Source organism: Tetrao urogallus (genome assembly GCF_951394365.1).
Source record: "Tetrao urogallus genome assembly, chromosome: 4".
NCBI lineage: Eukaryota > Metazoa > Chordata > Aves > Galliformes > Phasianidae > Tetrao > Tetrao urogallus.
The window spans coordinates 4,095,477-4,115,568 of record NC_136817.1 but is presented as its reverse complement, the minus strand read 5'-3'; the positions used below and the strand labels follow the sequence as shown (position 1 = coordinate 4,115,568).

The following is a 20,092-nucleotide window of genomic DNA, read 5'->3' as shown; positions in this document are numbered from 1 at the left end:
TTTGAGCTGTATGTAACACAGATCCAGGGAGAAGCGCTGATAAAGTCCTGCAGCTGCAAAGAAAAAAAATAAAGTAACAACCCAAAAAAAGGGGAAGTAGGGATGAATTCAGTACTGTACCCTCGACAGGGGCTGGATTTCTTCAGCTGTCTTTCACCTGCTGTTTATCTGGAGGGGCATTTTTTCAAACTGTATCAGCATGTAGTCCAATGAGGGAGCTCTGGTGTTTGTGTCAGCTTTCCTCTTTAAGTAGCTGTGCAAACAGCTTAAGGTCTGCCCAGTCACTTAAAACAGAGTCTAACAGGTCACAAAAAAGGGGAAAAAGATTACATACCCAGCTATGCATATACCATTGTTCATAGTGCATGTAATCATATCCCTTCAGGGAACGTGTAATGATACTTTGCTTTTGTAGAAAAGGAGATTTGATGTATGAACTTTTTTTTTTTCCCTCATTGATACTCGTTCTGCAGCCATTCTGGTGTTCCTCCATTGCCTGGTGGTCCAAAGCACTGAAATACCTTTTGAATATTGTGCCTGAATGCTCTACCGATTTGATTTCTCATGTTAGTTTCATTTTCATAGCTCCTCTGGTCTTGTGATAGCACATGACGAGGTAAATAGGAGTGCCTGAATTCTTAAAGCTAGATTACTTGAATGCAAAAGCACTGCTGTCAGGTCTCTGATGCTATCCTGATAAGAGCATTATTTTGTCTCCATTTGGTGGTGGCACTCACAGGGGCACAGAGTTCCATACACAAAGGTAACGTCCTTATGAATTACAGGAATGGTACAGCCTTAAGAATGCTATACATTTCCTCACAATACTGTAGCAGGTGAGTGAAGAATCACAAAGCTGTGGATTAGAACTTGGATTCCATATAGCCGTGCTGCTGAAAAAATGTGAGACAGATTGAAAGGGTTTTCTGTTAATGCCCTCAAAATAAGTTTGCAGCAGAAGTATTGAGCCACAGAGTTTGCAATTTGTAGCAAGTCTTATGAGCAAAATGTTCCATACTAAACCTGCTCTCTCTCTCTCTCCCCCGCTGTTTGCAATTGTGATCAGTTGTGTAGAGCTGCAACCCTCACATTGGTCTTTCCAGGCTCATCAGTTTGATATTTTTCTGCTCTTCTTGAAGATGGAATTGCCATAAAAGCCTTTTAGAACATACTTTAATTTCCTTGATGTTTCATCAGTCTGCTCAGCATAGGTTTACTTTGTGCTCTTCATCACTCAGCATTATGTAAATGCCCTTTATTTTGTTTCGAAAGGAATTGTTGTGATTCCATGAGTTGCCTGCGTGAAATAAAAACAACACCCCTTCCCATCAGACATTTACGGTAGGTAGCAACCAAATTGAAATCTCAGATGTTGAAAGCTGCTTCCTCAAACAGTGACAAGAAGTAGTCATGAGCAAATGACAGCTGAAACACTTCAGTCATATTTAGTTCCACAAACAGGTTTTGCTTTTGGTCAGGCTTCCTGTATTTTTGAACTTGCATTTGTTCAGCAGTACGCTATGAACAGCAGCAGCAGCAGCAGTTACTTTAATTTTGTCATCATGTGGCAAAGCAGTAAAATATCTGCAATGTATTTCATGGACAAAGATTCCAAACTGTCTAACTTATTTCAACAGGCAAGCAGCCCTACAACAGGAACAGCTCCCAGGAGTCAGTCACGATTGTCTGTCTGCCCTTCCACTCAGGACATTTGTAGGTATGTGCTGAGAAAAATGTATCAGATCAGACTGATATTTGTTATTGCCTTTATTAAGTAATATGTAGTGTATGTAGTTCTTGCTTCTGCGTAACACTGTCCATAATTTCATAGACTTCAGTTTTTTTCTTGTGATCCGTTTTGTTTCTGTTTTGGCTTTTCAGTTTCATACCACAATTCACGTTCTCCTTTTCATCCTTTTTTTTCTCTTTCCACCCATCCATACCATTTCCATCCCTTTCCTTTGCTTACCGCTTTGTCTAGATCTACTACTTTGCATGATTTGTCAGAAGATGAAGTTGAACATGCAACCCCAGTCATGGTGCTGACCCCTTCTAATAGGGAGTCTGGTAAGAAACAAGTGAAACGAAGGTTTAGGCGGAAAAGAGAGACTGGAGACAATGGTGAGCATGCAGAAAAGCAAGGAAAGGGGAAAGACTGCAAATTACATCCCGAGGCTGCAAAATCCAGCTGGAATGCATCTGATTCATCATCGTCCTCAGATGAAGGTCAGTGGGCTCAGGCTAGGAGGAGAGCAAGGGAAAAAGCCAGAATGTCCAGGAGAGGGAGAAGGAATAAGGGATCATGCAGTAACCAGGATGGGTCTTCAAATGCTGTTGAACTTGTCACTCTGGAGACAGCGGGGAAAAAGAAGCAGGACATATCTGACCCCGAGAATCCTACTTTAAATCATCGCAGAAGAAGGATTCCAAGGCTTAAGGAATCACAGTCTTCGGCATCGTCTCAGGAAGCAAGGATTTCCTCACGAAAATGTGGAAAAAGCAAAGGGAAAAGCTATTGCAGAGATGGGCAAGCTGCATCTTCGTGCCTGGGGCGCAGTAAAGACATCAAGGACTGCTTTGCGGAGGCAGGCTCTGGCAGTGATGCTCTGGCTGCCCCAGACAGTGGAGCACCTTTTGGGGCAGGGCCCACAGTGACTGACACTGGTCAGAAGCCTCCAGTGTTGTATGATGACTGGTCTGATGATTTAGAAGTATGCAGGTTAGTCCTTGATAAGAAAGATTTTACGTTTGTAGAAGGGATTTCTTACCACCGTGGACCTGTTTGATTGCCTTCTGTCATGGTTTCTCTGTCATAAACTGCTAGACAGGCTGTAAGAAGTAAAACAAAACCTCTGCTACAGAGAAGTTAGCAGATATCAGTCTGAAGGTGTACTTCCCTTATTAGAAAAGCAATAATTCTGCAAGGGAATCAAATGTTTTCACACGCTAGGTTTCTCCTCGGGAGGATGGATCAGAACACTGTGTGCTCTGATGGAGTATTGCTGTTTCACATCTCCAGCCAGAGAATGAGGAGGGTGCCAGGTAGCTCAGTGCAATGGGATATAGAGTTTTTCACTGTGAGATGATTGGTTTGAATCCAACTTTGCTCCGTGTCATTTTTCATTGACCTATGCGGAACAAATACGTGGTCTTGACTCAGTGCCATTACCACAACAATCTGATGGATGGTGCCTGCAAAATAGTCAGGCCTAAGACGTGCAGTATGCTGCACTGCTCAACACCTCTGCACTGTGAACATGTAGAGGCTCTCAGTTCAGTAGCCACCACAAAGACTGGAATGGCACAAAGGATGTTTGGGCAGAGTAGGTGTTAGAACAAGCTTTCGAGAAAGAAAAAGCAACACCAGTAGTTCTTCTTAAAGAAGAATTGGTTTTTGACAGTTTCATATCCTTACTGTGAAACATGCAGTCAGAAGGTGTGTGCTTTCCCTGGAAACGAAGTCAAGCTGCCCAGTTCTGAGCTAATATCTGAATTTGAGTTACAAAACTGGGTGGATGTGAGCTAAGCAATCACGGTAAATGAAAATGTGCTGTCACCTAAGTTCGACAGAAATGAAACAAGATTGTGTTCTCTTTTAAAACTTGCATGCTTGTGTTGGCTCTCCTCTACAGAGTGTAAGTCAGGATGAGGCTTAGTTTGTTGATGTGATGACCAGAAACGTCTTATTTTCTTTGCTGTGAAGAAATTTGCGTGAAAATGTGAGCAGTCAGAATGAGTATGTTCATATAGCAGGCGTGCAGTTTCAGGGTGTACTTCAACCTGGTAACACATTTCAAAGATCCAAATGTTGAAAAGAAAACTAGAGAACAGGCAGGCATTGTGCTTTTTCGTAGCAAGAGATAGAAGCCCTTACTCACACAGCTAGTTCTGTGCTCCCTGTTACACTTACCAAGAATGGGCCTTTCAGCTGTCTGATTGTTGTCTCCTACGGTAATTTAAGAGTGTTCTGAGTGAAGTCCACCTGTGTCTGTCTGTACATGAGCTTCCACAATTGTACCACGCCATGGGCTTGGCACCTCTTCACCCTACCACCACTGCTGTGTCTTTGTATTTCTGTAAGTGTGATATAGATTTTTGAAGCACTTGAAATAAGTCTGCCTGGAGTGATGCAGAAATGTGCAAAGGTAACTACTACAACTGCAGAGTTGTCTCAAATTTCTGAATCACCAAGCGAGCAAGTATTGAAGATAAGATTCTATCATCCAGTGTCATTGGTACAGTACATATATAACAGGACCACTTAGTCATTAGTAATAGAAATATTCAACAAATGAAATATTTGGATCTTTCTACAGGCTTGCCTGCAACGCTAAAGATAAGGTCACAGCTTTCTAACTTTGTCATCTGTAGATCAGTTCTGCCACCTAAGTCTCCAAACTTAGACTTTGCTTTCAGATGGAAAGTGAACTTCAGAGTTTGTATCTGTCTTCTCAACTCATTCAATTTCATTATAATTATTCAGGGCCTTTTTTGCAATAGGGATGAAATTTTGAGGTGTGCTTGCAAACTTTCCAGCTAGGCTCTTGGCTAGTAGAGGAAGATTGAGAACTTTTGATGGAGACATGTTCCTGTGCTCGCCGTCAGTCGAGGTGCTCTCTGGACAACCGGAGCTAAACCCAACACAGGGGATAACTTGACCTGTGGTGCAGAATTTGTCAGGAGTCATAATTGCTCTTTTCTTCATTGTCAGGGATAATGATTTATTATTTGCTGTCACTGCCTGGTGTATTGTAGGGATGAATACGCATTGAGGAAGAACACTACAGAATCAGCAGCGTGTTTATTTTTCATAGCTGCTAAGTTATGTTAATAGGAAGAAAAAGAAAGGTATGTTTTTACTGCGGTGGTTTCTGTTTTTCAGATCAGGTCCATGCGCTTGGTTAACTGAGCTGTGGCATTTCTTTTCTTCAGATTCACAATCTCTCTGCTTCTGAAACAAAGAAAAAAAAAATCATTTCAATAAAGATGTGCGTATGTACAGTAGTTATTTTTTTCTACATGAGAAATACAAAAGGCTTTTTTGTTACAATTGTTCCAAGACTGGAATTAACGTAGCTGGTTGTGATGTGGAAATCTTATTTTCTTGAAGTGTTTCTGAAGGTTTTCATCAAAGATATTCCTGTCTTGTAACTGATGTGACAAAACTGGCTGAGAGGAATGTATCTCACCTAGATGGGGTGAGTGTGTGAAGATAGAGGATTCTTAAGCCTATCCTGGCGCCAGTTGTTTTTTCTTCAAATGTTTTGCTTTACTTCCTCATCCATTACTGGCAGTGGGAATACATTTATACATGCAGGAAAGAGTATAAGCAGTTTCCTCTATTTGCATTTAGCTGCATTTGTGGGAATGTGACAGGAAGACAGAAGTGTGGTGCTGTGGTGCAATATTTAGCCGGACTGACTCAAGCCTCTTGGTCACCTCAAGAGAGCCATTTCCCCTTCTGTATTGCTCTTTCTGTGTTTCCAAAATGATGAAACAATGACATTAATGACAATAATTCTTTACAACCTCTTCCCTGAACGTATTTCTTTCTTCTTGAGTCCCTTAGAAGGAAGGCTTCTGCCCCTGTGATTACAGACAACTACATAAGTTCTGTCAATTCTGGGTTGCTGTAGCACCTATCCGTTTATTTATGAGATTCACGGAGTGGGTTTTCTACTGCCTTCTGCCTTTCCTAATCTGCCCTGTTTCTGAGATTCTCCTTGTGTATGCAGTTTGCCGTGTGGCTTAAGGAGCAGGCTCAGAAGTGTCTTTCTCTGGCTTGCAGGAGGGTTATTTCCCTGAAGGAAGAAGCTGTGTGTGGGACTTGATAAAGAATGGATTGTGAGGATTTAGTCCTGTGGCTTTTCAGATAGGACCTACTAAGCAAAGAAAAAGGATTAGTTGATAACACACCAACAGTTAGTGTATTGCAAGTGCTTTATGTATCAACTCTGAGTTAATTATATGGTATATTTCTTATTTATGTTGGAAGAATTGAAAGTTACTTTGTTTGACTTATGTTTTCAGTGTAAGATCTTTCTGTAGCACTGATGCAGTCATGTCAGCAATAACACTAAACTACAATTAGCTGTAAGAAACCACACACATTTAGATAAGATGGGATTCCTCACTTTAAAAAAAAAAAAAGCATACTGGAAGTAGAATGCTGATCACTTTGAACTCCATAATGACTCTGTATGAGTCAGGTAGAGGAATGCCCTCATTAGAGGAGTAAATAGCACAGCAGAGCATACGAGAAGACTGTTAAGAATTGCCAGAAGTAGAAAGTGGATTAATGAAGTTGGATAATGAAATCTGCAGAATCTCCTTGAGATATCACTTTTGAAAATCATCTTTAAGTTCCAGCACATGAATTAAACAATAGTGGATATTTCTGTGTGTTAACACAATCCTAGATAGGAAGAAATGGTACGCGCTGCTCTATACAGGAGGCCGTATGACTGAGCAGTTTATCTCTGTGAAATCAAGTCTTTTAACACTTTTTTTCCGTAATATTATTTAGCAGAACCTGAAAAAGTAGTATACTGCATTAAAAACCCTTAAATCCTCCATTCCTTGCATGGTATGGTGCTCTCAAACTCAACAGACAAGAAGCCTTGTCTGAGGAAAGAAGATAAACAGAGAAAGATATGTAGACTCAAATACTACCACTGAAATTGCACACTCATGTGAAATATTTATAGTGAAACTGAAGTTGGATCCAGAGAATAATTTAAACTGTGGTGCCGAATGTGTAGACATGAAATACCATCCAGAGTCCTCCAGAATCGCCAGGAACTGGAGGATGCTGAACTACCAGCTCGTAGTGCTTGGCTGAAGGGGCTCTTTAAGCCATCTTCCTTATGTTCATAAGCTGCTACATTCCCTATTATGAGCCAAATCTCTGAATATTTTCCCACCTGTTGGCTCCTCATAAGAATTGCTGTTGCTGTTTCCTTTCCTGTTTAAAGCTTTCTTGTTACAAGTGACATTTTGATAGGAATCTCCTCGTCTAGATAATGGTAGTTCATCAACCTCTGAAGCAGTATCAAATCCTGGTTAGTTTTCTTCTCTGATGGTTCCTGATGGTTCAGAGCCCCATCTGTCACCTGCTTAGCCATCTGGTTTTGCAATGTCCTTTGGAAGCTCTCTATGGTTCAGTACAATGCAAGATTATCTGAAAGAAAGCAAGCATGTTTTTGTTGTGGTTAGGGTCACATACGGAGGAAGAAGTGAGTTCTGTTTCTGCTTCTTTCTCTCAAAACCTGTTATTTTCTTTATCTAGCATTCAGTTAATGAAACAACACAGTTTCCTGCCAGAAAGTTTGGGTGAGAGGAGGTTTGAAGGGTCCTATTAGTAAGTACTTAAAGATAGCAGTGTTCCACAGGTGATTTTCTTATTTAACTTCAAATAGGTAAGTAGAAAGAAATCTAAATCCTTTCATAGGATGCAGTCCTTAGTCTCTTTGCCTTGTATCAGTGCAGTAAATCTTGTCTGACATGTATGTTGAATTGTATTGACAGTGCATCTGAGGGAGAGATTACTTGTAACTTTAGATGGTTAGATATCCTATTTATCACCTATAATGGAAGATTAATGGAGGGACAAGAAACGCTGACAAAATAAATGATGGAGTGTACTTTTGCTAATGTGATTTGCTCTTGGGTCTCTTGCAAATTTTGATCACGTTTACAGAAATCAAGAGAAAGCTTTGCCTACACTGATATGAAATTACACTGGTGTGGTGCAACGTTTTGAAAATGTGTTTTTCTCTAGTCACATAAAGGCAGCTGCCTGTATAATATAATGGAAGGGCAGGAGTGACAGGGAAGAGGTATACAAATTGATTACATTTGGTATGCAGAATTAATGTGCTTCATTCAGACTGTGTTTAAATGGAGAAGACCGGTTTACATTTCGATCACCGTAAGATTTAACAGTGGGAAAAAAATGGAAATGAAATTGGGAACTAAAAAAAAACAAACCAAAAAAAAAAAAAAAAAAAAAAAAACCACAAAAACCCAGCCTGCAAAATAAAAGCAAGCAAAACATGGCTTGCTGTAGTTAGCAGGTTGATAGGTGAACATATTTAGTGATTTTTTTTTTAGTGATAAACTATGCAGGAGCAGAGTTTGATATTTTTCCAGTTTCTTTAATCATGAATAATTTACTCCTTTTCTGTGAGTTGTTCATAAAGTATTGCCTTGTCAGCGTTAGGTTCAAACTATCTAAAAGCACACTATATAAGCTGGGGAAAGGGGAGAACGTTCTTTTTCTTGGACAGGAGAACAGATTGGGCTTTTTAAATTTATCAGGTAGTAATAAGCAATTCTGGGGAGCCTTTTGCAAACCTGTGGAGTTTGTTCCTTTTGGTCCAAAGAAGATGGCCTAGGAGCACATGGTAATTCATGCTGGTGAATCATCTGCACGGCTCTGATCAAAGACAGGGATCCACTTGGCCCAACATTTTACAGCTGTGTTGCTTCCCCCTGCCTCAGCTGCCTTCAGTGACAGTTAGGTACTGCTATGAGATGTATCACCAAACCAGGTAGCAGTCTGTCATTGCATAATCGTTACCAGTCCAGCCATGCTTGCCTGCGATGGGAAACATTTTGACTGATTTTTCAGTCTTTCCTCACCAAAAATAACATTTTTTAGAATAGACACATTTTTGAGAAAGTTTAGTAAAGCTCTCTTATTTGCTGTGCTTCTTTGCTGTAGCAAAACCCTTTGTCTATATGCAGTGGCCAAAAATCCTTGATCATTTTATTAGCCGCTTGGATGGCTTCTTAATTCCCTAATACAGAATCCACTGAAGGAGTTCTGGGGATGCAAAATTGCTGCCAACTCTTTCCCAGCTGCTAATTATGACATTCTTACATAGCTTGAAGCTCTAGCAGGGACATGCTGATAGATTCTTATCCTTAACCAGCCCTCTTTGACAACAGTCTACAGAATCAGCTGTGTAGATAATGTTCTAGGGGAGTGCTTGCCAAATAATTTTCATACTGCACATAAGATGAAAAATACATGCGTTTTCTTCTTGGCTACAGCAGCACAGAAATTGGCCTATTTTCTTAATTACTAAAGAGTAAAGTGGATTAGTGAAAGACAGGTGAGGATAACTGCTGTTTTTCCAATGAGAGTAGAGATTAGCAGCTGTGCTCTTAAATAACACTGTCACCTTGCATGTGATGAAAAAGCTCCGAACGTGTTTAAATCTATTTGTGTCTCTTGTAATAAGCATCTCAGGTAATGAGCAACCATGTAAGGTTACCTAGCATTTCTAGATCCTAATTTTGGTTACTGTGATTTTGCCAAACTAAACCACTGTCAGGAAGAACTGAACATTTTCCATCTGAGCTCTTTGCTTAATACTTATTTTAGCTGACCTTTGAAACTGAGATTGTATGAGAGGTGTTTGAATGAAAAAAACCCCACAACTTACTTTGATGAGATGTGAAGGTCAATCATCGGAGATGTTTCTTGCTTTATTTTTCTGTACATGAACCTACATCCAATTAGCACATGAATGTCTGCACAGGGCTGCCATCTTCTTTCATACTCTTCTTTCTGTCTCTCAACTTTTGGGAGAAAACAGGACCAGGGGAAAGAAGGGAAAATAGTTCACTGACATGGATTTAAAGATAGTACCAAATTCTCAAGATGCCTCACTTCTGATTTCCTAGTTTAGCAGCACCTTACGATTTGAATAAAACAGATTTTTATATATGCACTATCAAAATGCCCTTCAGTGAGGTGATAGGCCTTAAATTACCAGCAACTCCTTTGGCATAGTCATTATGGTACAAAGTTTAGTATGTCACACACAATCAAGCACTGTATTGTCAGTGAAGTTTTCAGCATCATTTGGATGATTATTTGATTGGATTAATCTGAACAGAAAAGGGATGCTGAGAAAACATATTTTAAATTGTTTCTTCTCAGTTAAACTTCAATTTCTCGTTTTCATCTCCCTCTAAAAAATTGCTAACTTGAACTGTTCTGTTTTTGTTTAGGAATTGGGTTCTGTGTAGTGAACGTACAAAAAAATCTACAATAGCTTTTATATGAATTATGCAAAATCCTTCACAAGAACAAATTTTGTTTTCAATGGACCGATTTTGATTTATTTTTTTTTTCTCAAATCTTCTGGCTTTCTCTCTGCTAACTTAAGGCATTATAACTGAACCTGTTATTTTAAAGCATTTTTAGCAGGTATGTGGAGTGTTGGCATAAATTCCTCCACTTTCTACACCTGTGCTGAAGTTGTGGAAGCAAACCAGAGCTAGAGAATCACTGTCGCATAAAAACTCAAGCAAAAGCAAGACTGCACTAGGAGAGTATTACCTACTAAAATTTCATGGCTTTCTTAAACAAAAACTAAACACAATGTACATATGTCTGACTCAGCTGGTTGTCTGATAGCTCACATATGCTGTGTTGTCATGTGTACCCATGATTTTTGGAGCCTGGCCTCAGCGCAGCCATAGCACTCATCTTTTTTCCCTAGACAGTGCAGGCAGGAATCTCAGAAGCGCTAAGCTGCCAAACCTGCAAAACAGAAATAACAAAAAAAATTGCAGGCTCGGTAAAGGGATTCTAACACCAGGGTCTCAGTCAGACAGCTGTCTTCCTTCCCTCCCTGCCGCTGCCAGGGAGTCAAAAGCATTGCTGTATAATGCAGGCCATTTTTCTAGCTAAGGTCTAGAAAGTTGAGGAAAGCTGAATGCACAAATCCTGTAGGTCAGCCTGAGCCATGAACCACAGCCAGTGCTGCACTGCAGTTTGTGCATAAATGTCCATCAACTCACTTCTGAAGTATGTAAGCCAAAGTTATCCCCAGGCCTTTCAGGTCTCAGAGGTGGAAATTTTGAACAGTTGTGCTGATGTAAAGATAGATGACTAGAATGGAAGCCCTGTGCTGGCCACCTGCTTTAGCTACACTTCAGGTGAGTCTATGCTTTGTATCCCCACCTCAGTTTGCACCGCACGTTTTTCAAAGCCGCTGTTTATAATTTATTTCCTTTGATCTGTGATAATAGTAAGCAAATACAGGAAAGAGCAAAACCACGGGAAATTCTGTTTTAGTGCTCATTCTAAGGGAGATGTTAAAAGTTAGTAAAAGCCTTATTGAGCAGCTAGCAGGGATTTGTTTCATTCATCGTCAGCTGTCAGTACCCAGCTATCTTTGAAGACTGTTCTTCTGAGTTTGGGTAGCACAGGTTTCTTCTGAGCTCAATTGCTTCTGGATAAACAAATAATGAAGACCTAAACAGCACCAAAGAGCATTCAAGCTAATGAAAACCATGCCTCTGGTTATGTTCTCTAGACTTCAGTTCCATTTGAAGTTTATTTTTCTTCTCATTACGTATTTCTTGGTTGGAAAGCTAGAAGAGATCATTAGATTATTTAGCTGGGACTTCTTATATTGTACATTCTTAATGTCACCGTGTTATTTATATATTTAGCTTGTAACTTATGTACAACAGAAGCACAAGTAGGATGTATAATTCGTATGCTGTTTTTTGTGTAACTATTCCTACTGAAGAATGCTTTTATTCATTTCAAATTTGCACTGTCACTTTATCTGAAGATCCCAGTGGAGTTTTAGGATTGTATTTTAGCACTTGCAATAATTTAAAACAATTCTGGCAATAGTAGAAAAAACACTCTTGGGTACCTAGTTCAGCTGTATAATTTCTAAATGGTTTAAATGCTAAGCCTGTAAAATAAATTATGTATAGGTTGAATTTAAATGAACAAAGAATACTAGCTTTCCTTTGGGAAATAGCTTTAATTTAAAAAGAAAATGATGTTTTTTTTGTGTAATTCTCAGCCGGGAATAGGAATTTGTTAGAGAAATGACTATTCCCTGTTCTGACAAATTCAGTTCTACTTCTGCTGCAGGTTCAATCAGAAGACAGCATACGGCATGTTTCTGTATAACAACTAAGCCACTGCTGCATTTAGCTTGAGACAAAGACAAGATTGCAAATAGAGTTCTTGTGAAGTGTCTGTCTCTAAACTAGAATGTGTCCAAGACACAGGTGGCAGGTCTTTTCCTCTCCTTCTGCTCCCATGTGTAGAAGATGCTTATGGGCACCAAGTCGGACACTGAAAATCTCACTTTTATGTGTCATGTTTCCCAGAGCTTCATTTTTTTCCTAGCTTTTTTCTTTCCTGCTACACATCTAGCAAAGCAAGCTTTGTTCTGCTTTCTCTTGATTGTAGATTTGTTTTCTCCTGCCTTTAGGCTATGCCATGAAAGAACAGTGAAGGTGCTGTTCTCGATCCATAAAGCTTTCCTTTAGACCTTGAGCTCTCATCCTCATGCTTGTAGATGTGGCAGCCTGTGTGTGTTGCGCACAGTCCTTCATGGGATCTTTGCTGGGGTGCCTGCTCCTTGGGTGAGGCAATTACCCTGCCTCCTATGCCCAGCTCTAGGAAGGCTTATTCCCTCTGCAGGGCTCTCCTCAGCCCTTTTTCTACCCCAGGAGAAATATGGCCACCTTTCCACAGCTGTTCCTCAGACCAGACTTGCTCAGATTTGTGCATGTATTTGAGCCTGCCTTTCCTAAGGGCTGGGCTGAAAGTTTTGTTTGCGTGACACAAGGATCTGTGCTGTTGCTTTACTTCCCTATTCTGAAGTAACAGTTTTCAGACTTCCCCCCCCATCCCCCTTTCTGTGCCAGTCTGACTCTTCAGACATTCATTAAGCCTCGAGTGTTTGGTTGTGTTTTATCTGAGATGTAGATGGGAGTTACTCTTCCTGAGGTAGACCCTCCTTCCCTTCAGGTGCTTGATTAGCCCTCATGCTTACTGCAGAGCTTGCTCTGCCCTAACAGGGATGCTTACAAATAAAGCTGACGTTGTTTTCAACGAGTGACTGTTCTGCTGTGATCAGGAGTCTGTCTGGAATAGGGGAAGATCATCCAGACGTTTGGGCATAAGTCACAGGAAAAAGACATGAGATTGTAATGTGATGACACTTACTGCATGTGAAACTGCATGTGGAAAGCTCTGTATCCCATTACAAGGTCATGACACCTCTGAGACCGCAGTCTGTCCTAGGGTCTGCTTGCAGCTGTAGTTTTTGTTTTCCCAGATAATGAAGATACCTACTTCAAAGGGATGGTGAAGAGTGAAAAAGAGAAAGGATCATGGCTTTCTGACACCCGCCTCCTAGAAAACATGGATGTGTGTACACGTTGCTCCAGAGAGAGCTCAGATTCTCTAATTCTTTTAACTGTGTAACTACTAATATGTATCCCAGGAACTTACTGTACTTTTCATACTGGATATTCTCAGTTTGGCATTAGATTACGCTGACTTTGGGTGTTTTCTTTCATTAATTACAGACCAAGAGCTACTCAACTCTAACTGTAAGAAAGAGCACAGATACTTGTCATAAAGGCTTTGCTATGCATAAACAGGAAGATGGTGTTCTTCCTATTGATTCACCTTCTGCTCACGTAGCCAATTCAAAGGGAAATAGCTTAATGAAGCGAAATGACTAAGTGACAGAAGGGAACAAGGAGTATGGTCACAGGCCTTAATCTGAAAGGTCGTCCACCTCACGTCTTACAAACGTCGGGTCTGAAAATGAGAGTAAACCAGTGCCTTTGCTATGCTGATTGGAAAGTTTCCTCACTTGCTCTTGCTGTCTTCCTTGTCAGGATCTGTCACTGTGAGGGAGACGATGAAAGTCCCCTCATCACGCCGTGCCGCTGCACGGGGACCTTGCGCTTTGTGCACCAGGCCTGCCTGCACCAGTGGATTAAGAGCTCAGACACGCGCTGCTGTGAACTCTGCAAGTACGACTTCATAATGGAGACCAAGCTCAAACCTCTTCGGAAGGTATGCTGCTTTTGTATTAATTACACTGCAGTGCCAGCTGGCTGGAATGGCTGCACAAAGTACCAGCAATTTAAAGAAATGTCCAAAATGTCTTTATATTCGCTGTTATTAAATCTGTCCCGGAGATTTTGTTGTTGTTGTCGTTGTTGGCTTATAAGTTAATTATTTTACAAAATGAATAAAGACTCTCTTTCCACATGCATGCAATATAAATGTGCAAATAATAGTTTTTTGCATTTAGAATATTCATCTTCTGCATTTTGCTATAGTTTGATCTGCCTATTTTTAAGCCAGAAAGAAATCTTGCTTATCACGTTTTACTCCTGAATTACACAGCTCTCTTCAGCCATTAGTTCTTACATTGAGTGCATAACTTCTGCTTGAGAATTATGCTTATACTAACGTGGAGATGGCAGTTATGAAATAACACAGTCAATTTAGCTGCATCTGTTCTAACTGTTACACTTGTGGGCAAATTAATCACTTGTTTAGTTAATGGCCCCTAAACTACAGGGCAGTCTTGCATCTTGAAAGTCAAATCTGTGTTATCTGTACACATCTACTTTCCAGGATAAATCAACTTAATGGTACCAGGGTTGTCAGTGTGGGGAAGGTAAAGGGTTTGATAAGCATACGTGGCTTTTGTTCTCTTTGGAGTGAATTTCTCCTGTAGGTTTTCTATAAAAACGCGTTCATCCATTTTGGATTTTGCCACATCCAATTTGAAGCCTGAGTCAATCTAGTACATGGCAGCTTTTGACTTAAATTTCAGTGAAAACCATATAGATGCTATCTGCTTATAGCTAATATATGCATATGTGGTGGTGTTTTGAAGGCAGAAGACATTTTGTCATGTCAGCCTTGCATTGGTAGTACTCAAGAGAAAGTAAAGCTAACAAAATCCCTGCTCATTTTTCATCCAGAGATATTGTCCATTAAGTCCCTGATGATAACTGTTGCAGAGAGTGCTGGAGTTGATTTGACAAGCAGAGCCTGTGATAGGAAGGAATGCAGATCTTGCCAGATAGACTGGCAATTGAAACAGATGTAAATCAAAAGATGATGGCTTAAAACTTAATTACATTGATTCAATTTTTAGTAATAGCAGACAAATTTTAGATAATGTGACGGGAAGGAGATAATGGTATGAAATCCCCTGTCTGCAGCATACCTTTTTTGCAGCTAGCAGTGTTTTAAGCGTTATGTTAGATAATTAGTGTCCTGAAAATCAGGAAGATGTATAGCATCCTACATGAAAAGGAGAGAGAAATGTGCATAACTGTTGATATCACAAGTGCCGCTGATATCAGAAGTAGTCACTTCTAACTGTGGGTGTTACCACTGCCACTCACCCCCATTTTTGTTTTTTATTTTTTGCATGTGGCTGAATTAGTGCAGTACTGGCTGATTTAAAATGTCAGTGCCGTTCCTACAAGTCTGTATTTTCTTAATGGAATGATTAGCACATTATTAATCTCTTCAGCCACATCCCATTGGTTCTCAGGTATGGTTTTGATTTCCACAGTAGCAAAAACGAGGCTCCTCTTTCAGAGGGAATAGTTTTGTTTTGGCTCAAGACAGTGCTGTAGTTTATCTCACCTGACAGTAAAAGGATGTCAAAATACCTCCTTCAAATGCATTGCTAAAAAATATTTTTCAGCATGATGTGGAACCAGCATCTAATTGCAGAGCCTGCCCTATAACTGGAATTTGGAAACTTTTTTCACTGTTGGAAGTTAAAATTGATGGTGTTATTTACATTTATCGCTTTCCAAGCATGACAGTTTTCGTGTGTTGAACTAAATGTATGATCCTTAGTAAGTGTATGCACTATCATCACCATCTTTCACAGATTTATGAAATGCTATCCAGGTTATGAGAGGCTGTTTGATAAAGGGTGCGTTTTGACAGCTATAGCAAAAACAGGGTAAGGGGGAAAAGAATTTTTGTAAGGAGATTTACCATGAAAGCACAGCTGCCTGGTAGCTTTCCAACAGAACATCTTTTTTAAAAATCGTTAAAGCTCTGTTTTGTTAAAAGCTTCATGCTTTGCAAAAAAAGAAGACAATCCTGGTGAAACAACATGAAGTTTCTTGCTTGTTCATCATGCAAGCTCTTTTGGAGCCTGGGAGTCCAGAATGTTGTCTGTGGGGCGCTCCCAATACTGCCTGAAGACTGCCAGAGACCACAGAGCTGTGGGACAGGCAGCTCATAAAGCTGAAGCTCTCCACAGACTTTATTGGAAGACCTGAAAGTCACTAAGGTGCCTCTAGGACTTCCAGACTTTCCTGAGCTGTAGGTTTTGCTAAGGCCTGGCTTTGTACTTTGTGACATTCTGAAAAGACATTTCATTTCAGTGTTTCTCTGACAAATGACCACAGGTATAGTTCCAAAAGGAGACTTCTTATTCAGTTCCCTAAGTAACTCATTTTGTTTGGGGGAAAAAAAAAAAAGAAGTTTGCCCTAAATTGAAACTTTCCGGCCAGCTCCAGAAGAAGCTTTTTCCATGGCCAACAGACCTGGGTTTGAGGAGGTATTTTACTAAGGGTCATGTTTCCCAACCTATTTTGATTTTTAATTCGTACCTTACTTACAGTGTGAGACTGTGGAGTTAGGTTCTTGACTGCACATTGCTTCATTCTGATGATCTTCATCACAGAATCACAGAATGGCCCGGGTTGGAAGGGACCTCAAGGATCATGCAGCTCCAACCCCCTGCCACACGCAGGGCCACCAACCTCCCATTTCATAGCAGCCCAGGCTGCCCAGGGCCCCATCCAACCTGGCCTTCAACACCTCCAGGGATGGACGGGGCATCCACAGCCTCTCTGGGCAGCTGTTCCAGCACCTCACCACTCTCTCTGTGAAGAACTTCTCCCTGACATCCAGTCTAGCCTTCCCTCCTCAAGCTTCATCATAATGCCTCTGCAGTGCTCCAAATACTGGTCTGCTTAAAGGAAAACTCACAGGCCACAGAACTAAATTCCAGATACCTACACGTTTTGGTAGCATCACAAAAGCAGGACTTAACTATAATACAAAACTGTTTCAACTCAACCGGTGAATTACCATCGTTATTCATGCACATTTTGTAACCATTTTTTAAAATCAAAGTCTCGAGCTTTATAGCAAAATCCTTTTTGAATATCAAGCCATATGGCTGTTAGCACCCAAAGGCGACAATGAGCAGTGTATTAGGTTAATATCATTCAATATATCTCGATTAAAATCAAAACCCCTGTCCCTGTATGGGCTAGTAATCTAATTACAGAGTCCCCAAAAGTATCAGATGCCAAATACAGCTTAGGTTCATCATTTTACTGAATTTTTGCATCGATGTAATCTTTTTAAGTAATGATCAACAGGCAGTACACGTGTCTCGTGTATTTTGGGAGGTCTAATTACTTGTCTAAATATAAATTTAGGGATTAAATATTAAGCATTGCTTACCGTGTCTGTTCTTATTTCTCCTGGTCTCGGTTGTGACTGTCTGTGGCTGTATAAATAATATGGTTGCTGTACTTTTTACAGTTTGCAGTGCATAGCGCAGAAATTCTTGTCTATAATAACCTTATTTATCAAGCAGGGAATTACAAAGTGACAATAAGCTTGTGTCAGTTTCTTATTGAGCTTCCTCAGGTAATAGCTTCATCCTGAGCAAATCACTTTTTCATTAAAAAGGATGAGATCCTGATAAAGTAGCACCTGCCTTTTGTATCACTTGCATTTGGTATCAAAAGCAGAGTAGAAACAGGAACCGTTTCAAAATATTTGAGTATGAAATGGATTAAAGCACTTAGAATCCAGAAATACCTTCATATGGAGATTTCTCCACCGTGTCTGTCATTCTTCAGAGTATTTTTCGTATTTAAATTTGGCAGTCTGCTTATGACTTCTGGTATCTGATCTTTTCCTTTGATGGCTTATCCCAACAGATTATTCTGGGGTGTCAGATATGTCTGTTTTCTCTCTTGATTTTGTTTTCCCTTTGAAATGCTTTACAAATAGTGCCTTTCTTATGTGTAGCATCAGTAATATGCCATTGCTGCCTTGTAGTACCTGCTGATCATTAAGAAAGAACAAGTCATTATTTTTGCTTAGGGAAGCACTACACACCAGTTAATGTACATTGTATTTCTGATTTGGAAGAGGATTGGAAGTGTTCTTTTAGAATTAAATGATAAGTTTCTGTTAAATTAAACAGAAGAAAAAAACAGTCTAAGTCTACTGATAATGCAAGAAACTTATTTTGAACATATATGTTCCAGGCTGGATGTGGCTCTGGGCAGCCTGATCCAGTGGTTGGTGACCCTGCCCATGGCATGGGGGTTGAAACTAGGTGATCTTTGAGTCCTTTTCAGTCCAAGCCATTATATGATTCTGTGTATCTTCTAAGTATTTACTCCCCTTGCATTCTGTATTCTTATTTTATTGTGTATTGATGAATAGCAGTTCTAAATCTGATAAAAGATGCATTTCTGTGGGTCTTGCCCCCTGAACTCTGTGGAACTTCTCATGTCCCCACCCGCTGTCATTAGAAGAGAAGGAAGGAATGCTCTTTCTCCCCTTGGTACCATTTATTTTAAAAATCAGCAGCTTGTAATACAAGTGATCAAGATTCCATTCCAGCTCTGACTGCCATACAGAATTGAAGAGTTTAAGTCTCAGTTGCAGATATTTGCTTCACTGCTTCCCAGAGCAGGGTGTTTAAGTCCTGGAGAGAAGTCTTGCGACAGACTGTCTGAAATTTCACACTGCATATGGAAAAGCCCAGGTCAGTCGTATCAGTCCCTGGATTAGTGGTGATCCAGTTAAATCACCTTGATTAAGGAAGATGTCAGCGGAGGGGTATGGCAGTGATTTACCTGCTGGATCAAAAGCAAATGCTTTGTTTTAACAGAAGTGATTAGAGATATTCTGGCTGCCCCAAGGCCATCGGATCAGGAGGAGCTGTGTAACCAATGAGGGTTTGAGCCAACAGGCAATGTGTGGTGCAGGGTAATGCTCAAATCTAAAAATCAGTAAATCTGAAGGCTCCTCAATAAAAGGTTGATTACCTATGGAAGCAGCAGAAGAAAGTCAGAATTGTGCTTTGAGTGCTGAGGTGGGCAAAAGGAAAGTCCCGGAGTCCTGTTTCTCACCCAGACATTATGTGCAGGGGCACATCTGCTTCTGTTCCCTCTGTCTGAGTTAAGAGAGTACAGGGTGCCTTTTTTACAAAACAATTGTCACCAACACTACTCTAAATCTAGTTTGTAGAGCTCTTAGCTAGTGTTAGCTGATTGAGCTCCCTTCCAGGTGCTCAGTGCAATCCCATATGAAGAGTAAATCTTAAGAAATATGTCTGCCTGCAGGGACTCATTCAGAACTGTGTGGATAAATCTTTATTTGAAGAAATCTGGTGGCATGCGTGATAAATTCAGGGAGGGCAAAATATGTTAAGGGAATTGATTTATTTTCGGCTAAAAACTTGGAGAGTTTGTCTTTATGCTTTTTAGTTAGGAATATGCTGCTGACTGCTGGAAGGGAAGCAACCTGCGGGGATGTCGTTGTGAAATCAAGCCTGGTCACCATTAGAAACCTCTCCTGCCCCCAGAGCAGACCCTCAGAGCCAGACGTGACCGGCGGTCTCCTAGGAACAAATGAAACTCGGAGCAGTCATTACCGGATAGCAAGTTGTTTACTTCTTCCTGCTCTCAGCTCTGAAGCATGTACCATCTGGCTTTGTCATCACTTTTCTAATAAGGCTTATGATAAGAAGTGATAGCTAATATTGCATAGGTCAGGTAGCGTTGACTCGCCGTGGGATTAGTTGGCTTTTAACTCAATTTGGTGAATGCTTTGCAATCATTAACATAGCAGAAGATCCTACATTTCCTTTTGATTTCTGGTGTAGCTGCAGAGCGTCGTCAAGGCAACCTGCTTCAGTGTTTTCTTTTCTCAGAGTAAACCATCTCAAAACATTGCTAGCCTCAAATAATTTCTTGTAATATGCAGGGTCAGACACTTCAGCAATATGCACAAAGGCACAGAGCTATTACTTCCTTATTGGCCATCACGTCATTGTAGTGAATAACTCTGTGCTCGGGGGAAAAGTGTATTTGAAAGCTTTGAAAGTTAAAATAATTCTGTAGCATTTGTATCCCACTGTGATGCTTTGAGGATGCAAGGAACTACTGTGTTCAGACAACTGTGTGTGTGATATTTGAGAGAGTAATAGAGCGTTGC

The 20,092-nt window shown here is 40.4% G+C and overlaps 1 protein-coding gene across 1 annotated transcript in view; it reads left to right on the top strand.

Moving 5' to 3' along the window:
- The window catches only part of MARCHF1 (membrane associated ring-CH-type finger 1), a gene marked incomplete at both ends in the record, with an annotated part of 81,452 nt that overhangs the window by 47,356 nt on the left and 14,004 nt on the right, over positions 1-20,092 (top strand). The window contains 2 exons of the mRNA XM_079534248.1: positions 1,638-1,717; positions 13,684-13,864. Coding sequence (XP_079390374.1) covers positions 1,638-1,717; positions 13,684-13,864 — 261 coding nt within the window. The remainder of the gene's footprint in view (positions 1-1,637; positions 1,718-13,683; positions 13,865-20,092) is intronic.